This window comes from Rhipicephalus sanguineus, chromosome 11, assembly GCF_013339695.2.
Source record: "Rhipicephalus sanguineus isolate Rsan-2018 chromosome 11, BIME_Rsan_1.4, whole genome shotgun sequence".
Lineage (NCBI taxonomy): Eukaryota > Metazoa > Arthropoda > Arachnida > Ixodida > Ixodidae > Rhipicephalus > Rhipicephalus sanguineus.
Window position 1 is genome coordinate 119,901,560 of NC_051186.1, and position 16,502 is coordinate 119,918,061.

General features: G+C 49.0%; 1 protein-coding gene across 1 annotated transcript; it reads right to left on the bottom strand.

Moving 5' to 3' along the window:
- Positions 1-5,253: 5,253 nt before the first annotated feature.
- Positions 5,254-6,021, bottom strand: LOC119375341 (uncharacterized). The gene has a single exon (XM_037645519.1). It carries the CDS (start codon positions 6,019-6,021, stop codon positions 5,254-5,256), a length of 768 nt encoding a protein of 255 aa, XP_037501447.1.
- Positions 6,022-16,502: the final 10,481 nt, after the last annotated feature.

The following is a 16,502-nucleotide window of genomic DNA, read 5'->3' on the forward strand; positions in this document are numbered from 1 at the left end:
CGCAATCTGCTGATTCAGTGGCGCATGCGCAGTTTCCACACCGCGCCCGCGGCTCCGCTGTTTTTGGTTTTTGCGCGCGCTTTTCCGCGCGCACTGCATTGTTCGAGAGTTCTTCGAAAACGGCTCCCTTGCTTGCATGGCATTAACTCGTCCTCAGAGCCAGAAGATAGCACTAGTCCTATTAGTGCACCGTTTGCGCCGGAAACTAAAAAGGACGATGTACATCCGAGAATTTAGATCGAAAGCTGTTATGAAATCATTTCACCAGCCGTTTTTGGCGCCGTAGTTGTCCGCCGCCGCCGCTGCCGGTGTCCGTAACCAGTATCGCTCGAAAGAAGAAAAAAAAACGAAATAAGAAAAAAACTCCACGATAGAACGAGGTTCGAACCTGGGCCCTCTGCGTGGGAGCCCAGTATTCCACCTCTGAATCATGCCGGTGCTTGAAACAGCTTTGCAAAAAGGTCCTATACAGGCTTCATGTCGGGAAGGAACCACATTAGCAAATGCAATATAGCGTGGTAGAAGAGTAAAATAAGCAGCAAGCGTCGCACAACGCTAATTCTGTAACCAGGCGTCACACAATGCCAATTGCGCAACGAGTGGGTTGTTGAATGCTTCCAGCCCATTACAATGGGCTCTGCCATAATTCCTCGTCATCCGGCACAGCATCAACAAAGTGCGCATAATGCCTTACATGCGTTTAGCAGGTACCAACGCTCTCCGTAGAATGACGAAAAATGGCACAGTGCCTGCTGCCCTACTTCTCAAAAATTGCAATGATTTATAGCGTAGTGAGTTCCTCGCAAGTGCACTTGTATTGGTTGCCAAGGAAGCCCATAAGCGCATGACCTCAGGGTCTCAGTAAAATTACAATGATTTATAGCGTAGTGGGTTCCTCGCAAGTGCACTTGTATTGGTTGCCAAGGAAGCCCATAAGCGCATGATCCATTTCCTCGGGGTCTCAGTAAAGTTCTTCACCCCCCCCCACGTCTCTCTCCCACGTCAACGTATGTTATACAGCATGACGGGAGAGGGAAATAGCGAATGGGCGTCACCCAATGCAAATTACATTTTAAAGCTTTTAACCCATTACAAAGAGCTGAGCCATAATTCTTCATCGTCATTAGACGTCGCGTCAACAAAGTTCACATACTGCCTTACAGACGTGTAGCTGGTGCCTCGCGTCTCCGTAGAATGACAAATAATGGCTTAGAAGGTGCTTCCCAACTTCACAAAAATTGTGATTTATAGCGTAGTGGGTACCTTTCTAGTGTACTTGTATTGTAGCCCCAAGAGAGCTTACAACGGGCTCTAGAAACGCCGCTCTTCCAGCTTTCGCCGTGACTGTGCTGCGGTAGCAACGCCGGCCTGGCGTTTTTTCGACAAACGCCAGGCGACAACCATCTCGGCGACAACCATCAGCTAGTACAGGAGCTACGCCAAGTGGACCCAGAATACCACTTCAAGGTCTTCAGGTAAGAGAGACTGCTGGGCGATGTTTTAATGAATATAGTGCTGTTGTCTGGAGCAAGGACATGCGAAAATAATGAATATTAATAAATATACCGGGAACTTCTAAGGTGTCATTGCACGTTCGGCTACTGAAATTTTGATGCCAATGTGTCTCGTTCTGTTGTTGTCCGGGCTCATCGACCTGTAGCGCAGCCTGGCACATGCAGCACTGGCCTGTTTCCTCTTCCACGTGGTCCTCAGGCGACAACGGTCACACACTGCGAGTGCCGCACATGTCGCTCATTAGTTCCTCTACCGTGATGTCCTGGCTTGCCACTTCTACCGAAGTACACACGTTGGATACGGTCCTGGAAAAAGAAAACGGGCCGCAAGTTAAATATGAGTTGAGGGACCACGCGCGCAGAAGCCCTGAAAAGGGCAAGAACTCGTGGAGATGCGTTGGGAAATTAGGAAGGAGCATATCAAAACGGAAAAACCGGCAAATTATGGCACCAGGGAGTCCAGAGGCGCGGCAGCAAGAGTGCATTGGGCAGTGTCCACCAGGCCAATGGGGGGGGGGGGAGGAGGAAAGGCAATTGTGGCAAAATCACTGCAGAACACTAAAAGGGCCTACAGTATAATAGCCCATTGACTCAACGGAGCACTTGTTACTATGAGCAGTTGCCACGGCGCTTGTGTTATTAGTCTATCACGTCAACAAGCAGCCCACAACCCTTAATTTTGCAACTCGCGATCACTTTTGCTTACAATATTGTCACGTAGCCAAGTACGATGCCAGGTTCTTTCAGAAAAGAACGTTTATTAGAGCGAACTTATGCTCCGCAACAGATTCAAAGCAAAAACATGGGCGGCGAAGCAGAGCCCACAAAACGACGTGCGTAGGCGACCGTCGGCGGAAGAAAGATACCGCGGCGTTATTCTTTCCGCACCATCGGATTACCCCGATAACTCTAGACTGGTGGCGACAGGGCGAAACGCTCTCCCCTATCAAAATGAGACAGCTAGCGCGACATAACAAAGAGAAAGAAGGAAACATGCGCTTTGCTTCGAACGTAGATAAGACGATCGGGTGCGGCCAGACGCTGGCCACAAAACAGCTACGAGAACAAATAATGAGGCATAGTTCGTGGCATCCCCCCCCGTAAGAGGGCATCGACCCGATGCTAATAAAGTAAAAGTAGACCAAACAAAAAAGAAGTCATCTGGCGTAATAAGGCTTGAGCCAAACCACGTGGACGATTTCGGGCCGCGTGCGTCGTCGGGATGTGCCACAGTCACTGTCGGGGACAACCTCATAGATGAGTTGACCAACACGTCGTTGAATTTTATATGGGCCGAAATACCGTCGCAGGAGCTTCTCACTGAGTCCGCGACGTCGGATTGGGGTCCAAACCCACGCAAGATCCCCTGGGTGATGATCGGTGTCTCGGCGCCGGAGGTTGTAGCGTCCGGCATCCACGAGGTGCTTGTCCGTTATACGCACTCGAGCCAGCAGGCGGGCCTCCTCCGCACGTTGCAGGTACCCCTGCACATCGGCGTTGAGGTCGTCGTCTTCGACGTGTGGCAGCATGGCGTCGAGCATCGTCGTCGGCAGTCGTCCGTAGACAAGCTCGAATGGAGTCATCTGCGTAGTTTCTTGGATAGCTGTGTTGTACGCGAACGTGACATAAGGGAGTACCTCGTCCCACGTCTTGTGTTCAACGTCGACACACATCGACACCATATCCGCAATTGTCTTGTTGAGGCGTTCGGTTAGCCCGTTCGTCTGGGGGTGATACGCCGTGGTCTTTCGGTGACCCGTGTTGCTGTAGCGCAAGACACCTTGCATACGTTCTGCAGTGAATGCCGTCCCGCTGTCCTTGATTAGGATTTTAGGGGCTCCGTGTCGCAGCACCACTTGGTGGATGAAAAATTTGGCGACTTCTTCTGCAGTCCCTCTGGGCAGCGAGGTGGTTTCTGCGTAGCGTGTCACGTAGTCTGCGGCTACTACAATCCACTTGTTTCCGGATCGTGACGGGGGGAAAGGGCCAAGAAGGTCCATGCCGATGTGTTGGAAGGGCCTCGATGGCACGGCGATCGGCTGCAGGAGTCCGGCAGGTCTAGTCGGCCGTGGAGGCGAAAATGTTTGAGGCCCGTGTACTTAGATTTAGGTGCACGTAAAAGAACCCCAGGTGGTCGAAATTTCCGGAGCCCTCCACTACGGCGTCTCTCATAATCATATCTTGGTTTTGGGACGTTAAACCCCAGATATTATTATTATTATTATTATTATTATTAGGTCTAGTCGGCGGCGTTTTCCGGCGCTGGCAGTCACGGCAGCTCCGAACGTAGTGGGTGACGTTCGATATGAGACGGGGCCAGTAGTACTTTGTCTTGATCTTTCCGAGCGTGCGTGCTGTGCCGAGGTGCCCTGATATTCGTTCGTCGTGGCACGCTGCCACGATTTCGTTGCGGAGGCAGCGGGGATGACGAGAAGATACTTCGTTTTCGTTGCATGGTTGAAGTTCTTCTTCACGAGCACCGAATTTCTCAGGCAGAATGCAGCGGATTGGCGCTTAAAAGCCCTTGGCACGGTGACGTTGTGTCCTTCGAGGTGGTCGATCATGGCGCGCAGCTCGGGATCGGCCCGCTGTTTCGCGGCTAGGTCACTTTCCGTCACGATGCCAAAAAACGCGGCGTCCTCATCGGAGTCCTGCGGCGGTGGGTCGACGGGAGCACGTGATAGGCAGTCGGCGTCCGAATGTTTCCTGCCGGATTTGTAGAAGATGGTGACGTCGTATTCCTGCAGGCGCAGGCTCCATCGCCCCAGGCGGCCAGAAGGATCCTTAAAATGTGCGAGCCAACACAGCGCATGGTGGTCCGTTACCCCCTTAAACGGCCTGCCGTAGACGTACGGACGAAACTTTGAAATGGCCCATATTATGGCAAGGCATTCTCTTTCGGAGGCCGAATAGTTGCTTTCTTCTTTTGAGAGGCTGCGGCTGGCATAAGCGATTACTTTTTCGCAGCCATTCTGCTGCTGTACAAGGACAGCACCCAAGCCTACGTCACTTGCATCTGTGTGCATTTCTGTCTCGGCAGAGTCGTTGAAATGTGCAAGTACAGGCGGGCTCTGTAGGCGATTTTGAAGCTCAGAGAACGCGTTCTGCTGCGCTTCCTCCCAGCAAAATTGAACGCTGTCTTTCGTCAAGCGAGTGAGCGGTTCGGCAATTTTTGCGAAGTTTTTCACGAAGCGCCGGTAGTACGCGCAGACTCCGAGGAATCTTCGCCCGCCTTTCTTGTCTTTCGGTCTCGGAAAGTTTGCTATGGCTGTAGTTTTCGCAGGGTCAGTCATAACTCCCTCGGCGTTGACGACGTGGTCCAAGAACTTCAGTTGCTCGTACGCGAAACGGCACTTCTCAGGTTTCAACGTTAACCCCGACGTACGAATGGCTTCGAGCGCAGACTCCAACCTCGCAAGGTGTTCAGCAAAATTTCGTCCAAATACGACGACGTCGTCGAGGTAGACGAGGCAGGTGTGCCATTTGAGACCGGCTAGTACGGTATCCATGACTCTTTGAAATGTTGCCGGTGCTGTACATAGTCCAAAGGGCATTACCTTGAATTCATACAGTCCGTCCGGCGTGATAAATGCTGTCTTCTCACGGTCCCTTTCGTCCACTTCAATTTGCCAGTACCCTGTTTTCAAATCCATCGAAGAAAATTACTTCGCGTGGCAAACGTGGTCGAGGGCGTCGTCGATGCGTGGAAGTGGGTATACGTCCTTTTTTGTGATTTTATTCAGCCGTCGGTAGTCGACGAAAACCTCAAAGTGCCGTCTTTTTTCTTCACGAGCACTACCGGGGCAGCCCAGGGTCTTTTCGACGGTTGTATAATGTCGTCAGTGAGCATGTCTTCGACTTGTGTACGAATCGCTTCGCGCTCGTGAAGAGACACGCGGTAAGGTGACTGTCGCGTTGGTCGGGCGCCATCTTCGGTGGTTATCCGGCGCTTTGCAAGGGGAGTCTGTCGTAGCTTCGAAGTCGTCGAGAAACAGTCGCTGTAGCGCAGTAGCAAAGCCGTTAGCTTTTCCAGCTGTTCCTGCGGTAGCGCCGGGTTTACGTCGAAGAAGGGAGCAGATCCCAAGGCGTCGTTCGGTTCGCGCTGGAAATCGGCGACGGCGATCTCGGCACTATGTTCCTGAATTTCTTCGAGGAACGCAACAAAAGCGCCCTTGTTTAGGTGCTGATATTCATCGGTGAAGTTTGTGATTAGAACATGGGATTTGCCGAGCTTCAAGCGCACAATACCTCTTGCGACGGAGACACCGCGGTCCAGAAGCAAATTGTGGTCGTTCTCCACGATAGCGTCGCTGTCAGGATCAGCAGCTCGAGAGAAGACGGCGATCGTCAGGCTTGAACGGGGAGGCAGGGTGTCGTGGTCATCGGCAATTCTTAAGGAAGCACGCGGTTCGGCGCTTGGTTTTGGCATCACGGCGTGATCGGCAGAGAAACTTATAGACTTTGCCGGCAAATCAATAATGGCACCGTTGTCGGTGAAAAAGTCCATGCCCAGAATTACGTCGCGGGAGCAATTGGGCAGTATTACGAAGACAGTAGGATACGTGATGCCGTTTATGGTGATTCGCGACGTACAGGTTCCACTAGGCGTGATGAGGTGGCCTCCTGCTGTGCGTATGTACGGACCGTCCCAACTTGTAACTTTTTTCAGTTTCGCCGCGAATGGTCCGCTCATCACTGAATAGTCGGCTCCTGTGTCTATCAGTGCGACTACGGCAAGGCCGTGAATAGATAACTTAACGTCAGAAGTAATTGGTCTCGAGTTGCTGGTTCGTCGAGGCGTCGTGTCACGGCTGGTTCGCGTTGATGGTCGGTGGCTGCGCGTCGTCGTCTCGTTAATTCCAGGCTTGGTTACGTCCGGTAGGCGCCGCGCCGTGTGCCCGTCGTCGTGTTGGGGCGTCGGGATGTAGGCACGTCGTGAATCTTCGTCTGTGGTGCGCCGTTGCGTCGTTGGAGGTTTTGCGTTTTTCTGCCGTTGTGCAACTTCACCTCCCAAAGCTGCTGCTTTTAGTTTCCCCTTCCTGGGCTGGGGACCTTCCACGTGCGAAGTCAGTGTTGCTGCGGGGGCCCGTTGATCCGTTTCGGTGGGGTCACTCTGAACGGCCGAAGCGGGCTGGTTGACGGCTAGTCTGAGATAGGTACTCATCGATCTCGCTCGGTACTTGGCCGGGCAAGGGGCGCGGTGGGTCAACTAGAGCTGTGCACGGGCCGTATTTCCGAGCCCTAGCCCGGCCCGGGCCCGCTGACTTTGTCGAAGGGCCGCCCGAGCCCGACGGCAAAGGGCTGCGAGCCCGCCCGGCCCGGCCCGACGTAAGAAAACACAATCCCGGGCCCGGCCCGGCCCCGCTTTTTGAAGGTTCGCTGCGAGAACAATCAGCGACGTACTAAGCACATCAGCTGTACACCAACAAATAACGTAATAATTATGCACGTGCATATAAAAAATACTGCGAGACAACGGTAAACGTTTTACGTACCAACATGCAAGAAATATTTTATTTGCATTGCGTACCTGGGACAGCGCGGCACTTTTGCTATACAAGTAGACGGCCTCATGCCAGCAACAATGGAGTTCGCTCGCCAAAGCCGTCACGTGTATGGGGTATGCCCATGCAAGCGTCAGCTTGCACGAAGGCGATCTACTTCGGGTCGCTCGTCGCGGTCGCGTGCATTTTCACTCATATGGGATTTGGCCTTAAATCTAACGCGGAACAGTCACGTGGCGCCGTCACTAGCTCAGGTGGTGTTACTTCTCTGTTTGTCGGAGTGCAACAGAGGCAGTGCTTTACCTGCTCCCCTTTTGTTTAAAGTAGCGAACGGAAAGGAAAAGCTGTAAAGGGCGTCGCGGAAAAGGCGCTGTATGCGTGCTGGAAAACAATTCCCGCTCATTCTCTATATTTCGGGCTTGGGTCGGGCTTTGCGCCGGGCCCGAGCCCGGCACGATAAAACTCCAAGTAGCCCGAGCCCGGCCCGGGCCCGAGGTGAAAATATGTCGGCCCGCCCGAGCCCGGCCCGCGGGCCGAGTCGGGCTCGGGCTTTCGGGCTATCCGGAGCCCGTGCACACCTCTAGCGTCAACAGAGAAGCCTCGAAGGCCGAGTTGTCTATAGGGGCAGCGACGGTAGATGTGACCGGCTTCGCCGCAGTGGTAACACAGCGGACGACGGTCGGGGGTTCGCCACACGTCGGTCTTCCTTGGTGCCTGGTGTTGCAGCGTAGGTAGTTGGGCGGGCGATGAAGGACGGTGGTAATGAGGCTCCTGGCGACAAGGTACGGGAGGACGAGGGGCGCGAATAGCAGCGGCGTAGGCCATAGCCTGCGGCTCACGGGGTGCGTCCGATAGCGTAGTGGTATAACAGCTGCATCTTACCGGTACCTACCTACGGAGCAGAAACCTGGAGACTTACAAAGAGGGTTCAACTAAAATTGAGGACGACGCAGCGAGCGATGGAAAGGAAAATGATAGGTGTAACCTTAAGAGACAGGAAGAGAGCAGAGTGGGTCATGGAAAAAACGGGGGTTAAGGACATCATAGTTTAAATCAAGAAGAAGAAATGGATATGGGCCGGGCACGTAGCACGTCGACAAGATAACCGGTGGTCATTAAGGGTAACTGACTGGATTCCAAGAGATGGCAAACGCGTGAGGGGGAGACAGAAAATTAGATGGGTAGATGAGATTAAGAAGTTTGCAGGTACAACGTGGCAGCAGAAAGCACAGGACCGGGTTGATTGGAGGAACATGGGAGAGGCCTTTGCCCTGCAGTGGGTGTAGACAGGCTGATGATGATGATGATGATGACTGTGTCACAAGACATGTACGTTTTTGTGGATGCTACAGTTTCCGACCGCCCGGCAACTGAAGCAGGGAGAGATACAGAACGAGTGTGAATTGGAAGGGACGCCGTCGCCGAACGTCAAACACAAAACAATATGTCACCGATCACGATCTAGGAGGCCAGGTGGTAGTTCAGAGGCCCACTTCAGCCTTTCTATCGGACTAATACGTTATGGTTTCACATGCAAAAGGCTTATCTGTGGATTGCTGGTTGTTTTCGAGAAAGACCCTGCAACGTTCAGCAGTTAGTATCACTGTTGACAGCGAGGGTAGATATATACGCTGCGCTTTATTAAATATCAATTATATAGACAGTCTCGGCTGATTGTTGCCGTCGCCGTCGCCGCCGTCACGCACCGTATGTTTATATGTGTATATATATATAGAAAAGCCACAAAGAAAAATAATTCAGGAATACCTTCCGACGCGCGGAATCGAACGGCCCACCTCTCGCATCGAAACGCACGGCGTTAGACGGCGAAGCCACGGAGAGTACCGTCTTTCAGCATGCTAATGGCGAGCTATTTATATACACCATTTACTTCAGCGTGCATTCTTACTCACCAGTCAGATGGCGCGATGTGCTCGCTGGGCTTTAATGGTCGTCGCCCCGCTCCGATGCTCTTTGCCCTATGCTCTTTGCCCTACGCCGATGCGCTTTGCCCTACAGGGCGTGGTCGCCTTCGTGCGCTTATCTCAAGGAAAGAAGGGGACGGGCTTGGGTGGAGCGGGGGTTTGTATGTCTTGTGCTTTCTCCGCGATGTCCGCGCTGAAGTCACAGAGCGTACGAAGGTCACATCGCTGGCTGCAGCGGCCGCGTTTGCGAAAGGAGCGCGCTCTTCAAACAGAAATAAACAATACCCCAATCACACTGGCAAATTTAGTGTCAATTTGAGGGAGTGCACTTACGCTCAGAGAGTGTCACTGTGGCAGCGCGCTGCTACACGAGAAATAGAAGTGTGCTTTGAAAATGATATCAGTAGCAATTCGTGGTTTAGTAGCGCAACATATATTTGTTATTTTGGCAATACTCGCTGTTTAATAGCGTATTATAGGCATGAACATAATTTACAACAAACTTTGCGCGCAAATGAAGTAAATATTACAACCGCATAACATCATAGTATCTGATGATCTGTTGGGATACTGCTCGCACATTGGCCTTTTAATATAAAACAGCATAATATTCAATAGTGTTTTTATTATTAAGTTCAAAATATCAGCTGGGACTCTGTTATATCGCCTCAGTGCAGTACAGCAGCTGATGCTCAATTCTGAGAGTTGTAGCCACGCGCTTACAAATACACTTTTCGACGATATCTTACCAGGGCTGGCAGATGAATACTTTACGACGTTACGATCTGGCGTACGATCCGACATGCGGTACCGCGGCAAGCGCGGCATGTACGCCAGAAAAGCAACACCGGTCAACGTAACCGCAATGCAAACGCATCTCTGGCGATTCTCGCACTTTCGCTTACCTCGATTGCACTTTAATGTAACAGTGAAAAGCTTTCAACGCTAAAATGCGCATTTTTCAATCTTCCCAGCCACTTGCGCCGAGATCGGTCGCACTCAATATGACCCGTACGACTCCCAGCGAACGTAGGCCTAGCGCACCTGCCGAGTCCGTGTGTACATGCTGTCGGCGCTTCTGGATTTAGGATACACAAATCCGACGTGTAAGAATGATTATACAGTATTGCTTTAGTATCGGTTAACCTGAATGAGTAATATTTTCTTGCGTACGGTGTCCGTACAAGAAGCGATGGGCACCGTTACGACGCGCTTTCAGCAAACGCACCCCGGCAGCCACCGAAAGCCGCCGGGCGGACTCGCCGGCACTTTGCTGACACACACTTGCCAATTAGTACGCCTTGTTAAACTAACATGATGACATACTTTCTTGCACGTTCGATGTGCTGCTTGGCGATCGGTATGTATGTAGTTGCACCTATCGATAGAGATGCAAATCAGTACACTCATAAGGCCGATGTTCTGGTGCATCGTCGATTGCGCGAAAAAAATACACGTTATTCAATGTCATTCGTGGTCGACAGCTGTTTGTATGTTATGAACAAGCTAATTTTACTTGTAAAGGAAGATCGCGCCTATCTTCAGTATGCGACCCGGAAACATGAAGCCGAGCGGTGAGCTCTGTCTTGACCAGTCTTTTTACGGCAAGAGTGTTGTGTTGAAGAGTGGCGTAGTTTTTTTAATAGACTGCTTAAACGTTCCTTACGTGTGCACGCAGGTACCTTGTGTGAGGATATAAAGAACATTAAACAAAAGCTTGAGTTAACTGACCAAGAACGATACCGGAGAGCAATGATTAGAGCTCGAGCTCAACACTTGAGCGCAGGCGAGACGCCAAAAAAACGACCATGGGGAGCCGAAAAGACATACGCTTCGAAAAATGAAATATGGGCAATAGAATATAAAGGAATAATATACACTAACAAACAGGCAATAGCTGGCATCTTTTTCGAATATTACAAAGATTTATTTTCTTTTTGTAACGTAGAAGCTGACCGGTTTAAGAGTGAGTACATTTCATTGATGCCAATGCTGGACGATGAAAGAAAGGAAATTTTAGGAATGCCTATTACAGACGGAGAAATTAGAAAGGCGATTGATAGTTTAAATAATGGCAAGTCTCCGGGACCAGATGGTTTAAATGCTGCAGTGTACAAGGTATTCAAGGACGTGATCGCGTCTGTTTTAGCGCAGGTATTTAAAATACACTAAAGGCAAATATTAAGTCGAACTTGATTGTTGAAAGCGGTACAGAAACCCTGTAGTGCTACTTTTATGCCAAGGAAGAGCTTAGTTTCAAATAAAATGACGTTTTAGTGGGGCGCATCGCGTTAGCGCATTTCAAGTCACCCGCCTGAAAGCGGTATTTCGCCCGTCACTGTTGTCGTGTCCAACGTTGCTCGCCTTCACTGCGCGGCGGCGTGCACTGGCGGTGTGCGCCATTCGGGCATCCGGCAACATCACATGCATGCGGTATTTTGACGAACTTTCTGTCAGAGCTACTTTCACGAGCGTGCAAAACACACGCGGCAGTTTCCGATACCGAAACTACCTCTGAGACGCGACAGGGTGAGCGAAGCAGGGCGCCGGGCGATGCGCAGTTCGGCGAAAACGGAACTTTTGAACTATGTGCGCCGTTCCCCATGGCAACACCAAATAGGTTCTTTTTTCCATGAATCAAATAGAAACAAACAAGCAGAATTTTATTACGGATCTTATTACGGAAGGTTCTTTTTTTATTGCAGCTAGTTTGATTACCAGCGATTAATTGTATTCAGACTCTCCCACGTCATCGGGACCACTTCCAAAATGTCCCACTCGTGGCTCTCATCGTGTGATACTTTTAGCTTAATTTCTGGGTAAGTAGGACACTGCTGTTGATAACACTGCCGTTTTAGGCATTGTCATACATTGAGCTTTTAGTCTGACATAAATTGTTTTTTTGCCTTTAGTGTACCTTTAATGATGCTTTTGAAAATAAACGTTGTCAGCTCACACGGTTTTAATACCAAAAACAGAAGATCCGATGAAATTACCAAGTGTGACGGCATATAGGCCACTTAGCTTAACCAACGTAGACTATAAGATATTAATGAAGGTATTGGCAAAGAAATTAGAGACAGCTTTGAAGGAACTGGTTGGTCCCCACCAGACTTGCGGGATAAAGTGAAGGAAAATAATGACTAACAAAAAGCACGATCAACCGTTCAGTGCGGTGACGTGACGTGATGAATCTCAATGTTACCATGTTGGAAATTGACCTTGAGAAAGCATTTGACCGTGTACCACATGACCTGCTTCTTTCAATACTCGAGTATGTGAACGTTCGCAGTTTGATATGCGATGGAGCGCGAATGGCTTACACAGGATGCACAATAAGACTGGTAATAAATATATCAGTGGGTGAGCGTATACCGGTGCTTCGATCAGTAAGAGAGGGATGCCCACTATCGCCCCTACTATTCGCTATTTTTATTGAGTCATTATGTTTAAGCGTAATTAAGAACACCTCGATTAAGAACACCTCAGGCTTGTCACTGTGTCCTTGTAATATCTGTCAAGAATGAAGCAAACGCTTCAGTGACGCTGGCTGGCTTTGCCGCTGACAGCGGAAGAAAAAGTTTACAGAACGTGGGTTGCGCTGCCAATACGAATTTCTGCTCTCTTATGCGCGGTGCCCCTTGCAACCTAGCAGGTAGCTGCGTAGGTCGCAATAACTACTACAGGTGGAAAGATCCATTTGGTGGTTATGTTCTCAGACAAAGCGGGAATACACGTTTATCGGAAATGTGGCGTTCAGCCAAATGTTGGGTGGGGGGGGGGGTGGAACGTCGTGCTTTTGTTCAAATGCCGCTGAAGTAATTGTTGAAATTCTCTTGAGTATGGGTCACTGAAAACGCATTGAAGGTGCATTTCGTTTATTATGTAACAGAACCTCGTGAACATCGTTCAAGAGATTCGTTCACAAGCAGAAAACAAGCGGAGCCGCCATTTAAAATTGCTATTCTGCTTTTGCGCAGGTGATATTGACATTTTAAGACCTGCCACTTAGGTATTCTAAGTGTTTTAAAGTGTTATTCAATTTCTGCATATTAACTCTCTGAAATCCAACTCTTTGGCTTTTGATTGCCATAATGCTGAATATCGGAATTTATTTTCAAGTTAATAAATGAAATACTGCATAGCGCCTTGAAGAACTGCGCTAAAAATCATTTTTTATTTGGTATCGTGATACGCCAATTCTTTAAAGCGCGTGTAAACCTATGGAGAATGTTAACTTGGCGAGAACTGAAAAAAAGGCAAGTGTGCGTAAGTATAGTGAATGACGCACACATATAGACAATCAGAGAATCAGAGAAGTGGCAACTGTGTTTATCGTTCGTGACATTTCGAGTCAAAATAGTGGCTGATACACACACACTAAAAAACCTTCTGACTGTTTTGATGTTTGTGACCATTCTTTCAAATGGACATGGAAAAGAGAACAACGCAAATATGTTTACATATATCTTGACCTATACGAAGGACGGCAAGGATTGCTATCAATAGAGAATAACGCCACAATTTATTTCATGGTCTCCAGTTCTCTTAAGCTCACTAAGGTAAATAATAACACAGTCAACTCCTTCTAGTAGCTCTACTAGTCTAGCTTACTAGAGAGAGTGTGCGTGCTGTTGCTCGGTTCCCATTCTAGTAAGACACGATTACAGCTGTTGGTTATGTAAGATTTACGCGGAATTGTGCAAAACATATTTTAATTCTATCCTATCTTCTGACCCACTTTTACAGCTCATGTACAAAATTGTTGATCGTTTATGTACCATTTTATATTAAATGGAGAGATAAATACATTAGGCACATCAACACAGCCTTTTGGTATGTATTTTCAAATTTCTTTGCCGATTTTCCGAGAAAATGAGGGAAAGCTATGCACTTTGTAGGAATGTGAAGGCGAAAGCCCTCTTAGACCTTCTGTTAAACCGCTGTTCAATTTTCTGCTGATGCGCTTAACTTTATGATGAGCGCTCTGCTTATGTGCTGTGAAGTTTATCATCACGTTAGGGTTCATCTTGATTAGAACATTTTGGTGGTACATCTCAGTCTTTATATTCAAATTGAGTTAAACATCCTGTTTGTCTCCCAAAGAGCTTCTCATTGGCGGTCATACAGATTGTGCTCGCATCTATGAACTGTTATTATAACGTTTTTAGAACTGTCAAGTGTCTATCACTTCACGCTCATGAACTATAGCCAAACATAATTTGTATTTTGTAAGCTAAACCAAAAAAATTACACCATCTCCCACTCAAGAGAACCATGAGGGGATGCGAAGCAGCATTGGGGACACACAAGAAGTTTCCGTTACGTCCACTCGGCGTTTCCGTTTGTGTGTGAGGTTTGTATTTAGCGCTTGTGTTATCATTACGTTGTGTTTTTGCGTTGCTTTCCGTTAGCGGCGAGTGAACGAGTGGCGTCGACGTTGATGTTACAACTCACATGAATGGAAGCGAAGCGAGAGTACGCAAGCCGACCGAGCGCACGCGCTTATATAGACGTAAAAAGGGGGAGAGAGAGGAGGAGTGGGTTCAGGTTGTGTTTGGCTGCAGCGCGGCTGCATCGCGCGGTAGGAGAGGCTGCGCCGCGGCTGCAGCACGGGCGAGGGGAGGAGAGAAGGCGACCGAACACCTGCGTAAAGGAGGAGAGCGGGAGAGAGAGTAGGCGCATGCGCAATGGAGCATGGACGCCACCACCACCGCCAGACACAGCCACGAGCAAAATCTGCTTCGCATCTGATGTACTTTTATTTTGCGGGATATGCCATGAGGGCATTACTGAAAATCCACAAGCCAGTGTGACACGAGACTGCGTTGCTTGAAGCCGATCACAGGTGATTCACCAACTTGTCAACCTCTGGCGCAATTAACGCAACAGTGTAGCACCAGACCAAACGGTGGAATCTATACCCATCATTGCCCTTGCAGTGATGGAGGTAATGTTAATGCTTGTCTGAGCGGCTGCGTATGGACGCAAGTCATTGCAAGCGTCGTCGTAAGGCTTATATTTGCCCTGTGCCTATTGCCCTCAGTTCCTCATATCGACAGTCAACTTTGTCAACTCTCCTTCATGTTTCACAAAACGATGAATGTGAAACGACAAATATATTTAGTGTATCTAGCTTTCGCGTTGTCCAACAATATTGTGTTATTTCTCACAATATGACAGATTTTGTAAAAGTACGAAAATCGTACGCATTCTCACAGCTTCGAATAAAACACACCGTAATACATATGTGGTCTCGGGAAAACAAACTTCCAGAAAAAAGTATTCTCACTGAAGTTTAATTTGAGCTCTAATCAACGTAGGAGCCAAAATCTCGACTTTTTAGCCAATCTCCAAGGGGCGTAGGAAACTTGTGCTTCTTGTTGCAGATATCCTTAAGTACTACAGATATCATTTCATTTGAGATGATTGCAATGGTAAGCAAAAAATATGTCATTAGCGTACAACTGTTTTCGCGATTTTCCAAGAGTAATGAGCATTCGGTATGGCTCTTCGTAACCGCGATTTTTGTGTGATGAGTTGTGCTGACTGCTCCCACCCCTGCAAAGATGAGCAATTTGAGGGCATAGTATATTGCCTACAAGGTTTTCTTTGAAGTCGTTGAAAATAATACTAAAGACATGGCTGATCCCTACGTCATAGCAGTCGGTATAACACAACAGTGAAACGCATCTTTACAAAAGTACTTCAATGATCCTTGCACATTTATAAATGAGAGTTTGCACAATATCTGTCGAAGTTTGGCGACTATAGCACAGGTTGATATGGACGCACTATATACGTAGAACCTGGTGGCACATATCCATACTGACGACTAACTTCAACGATCATCATTAAACCTTTGGGGTAGATGAAGCAGTTAATATAAACTCGGACACATAATATGGTGAATTCCGCGCAAAGATGGAATCAACAAGCACATATCCGCTCGTACTCGATATGCACTCATGGAAAGCGTCGTCATTTGAGGGGTGAAACGGCAAGGCGTGCGCTTTCCAGCAATGGGTAATCTGCACTTCTGCTCGTGCATACACTACCACACAGCGCTTCAGTTACGCCAGAGGCAGAGCTCGTAGCTTGAGCCGTGAACGCTCGAAGGCGTTCCGCAGCCCGCTGGCGTTTCTCCCATGGCAATAAAGCATTGTATTAAACTGTATTGAAAACAAAATAGAGTGGAAATCGGGGAGCCAGTCCCTGCTGCAGCGAGACTACCGAAGCGCGTCCTGTTAGCGCTCGTTATTATCATGATGCAGTACTTCACCTCTCCAAGACGACGCCACCGCCCCAGGCGATCGAAGGTCACTGTGAAAGGGAGAATGTGTGAAAGATACAAGGCGCGTTTCTAAAGGTCCATGCGTGAGCATCGGTAGCGCAATGGGTAAAGAACCCGAGCGCCCTGCTCTGATCATCGCCAACTCAGCAGACGTTCGTTCGACCCCTAAATCACCCATAGCAGTGAAACTTTTCCGTCTGCTTTTACAGCGAAAGCTGTTAAGATATCACAGCAAAGGCCGTTTTTGGCACCCTATTTGTCCGCC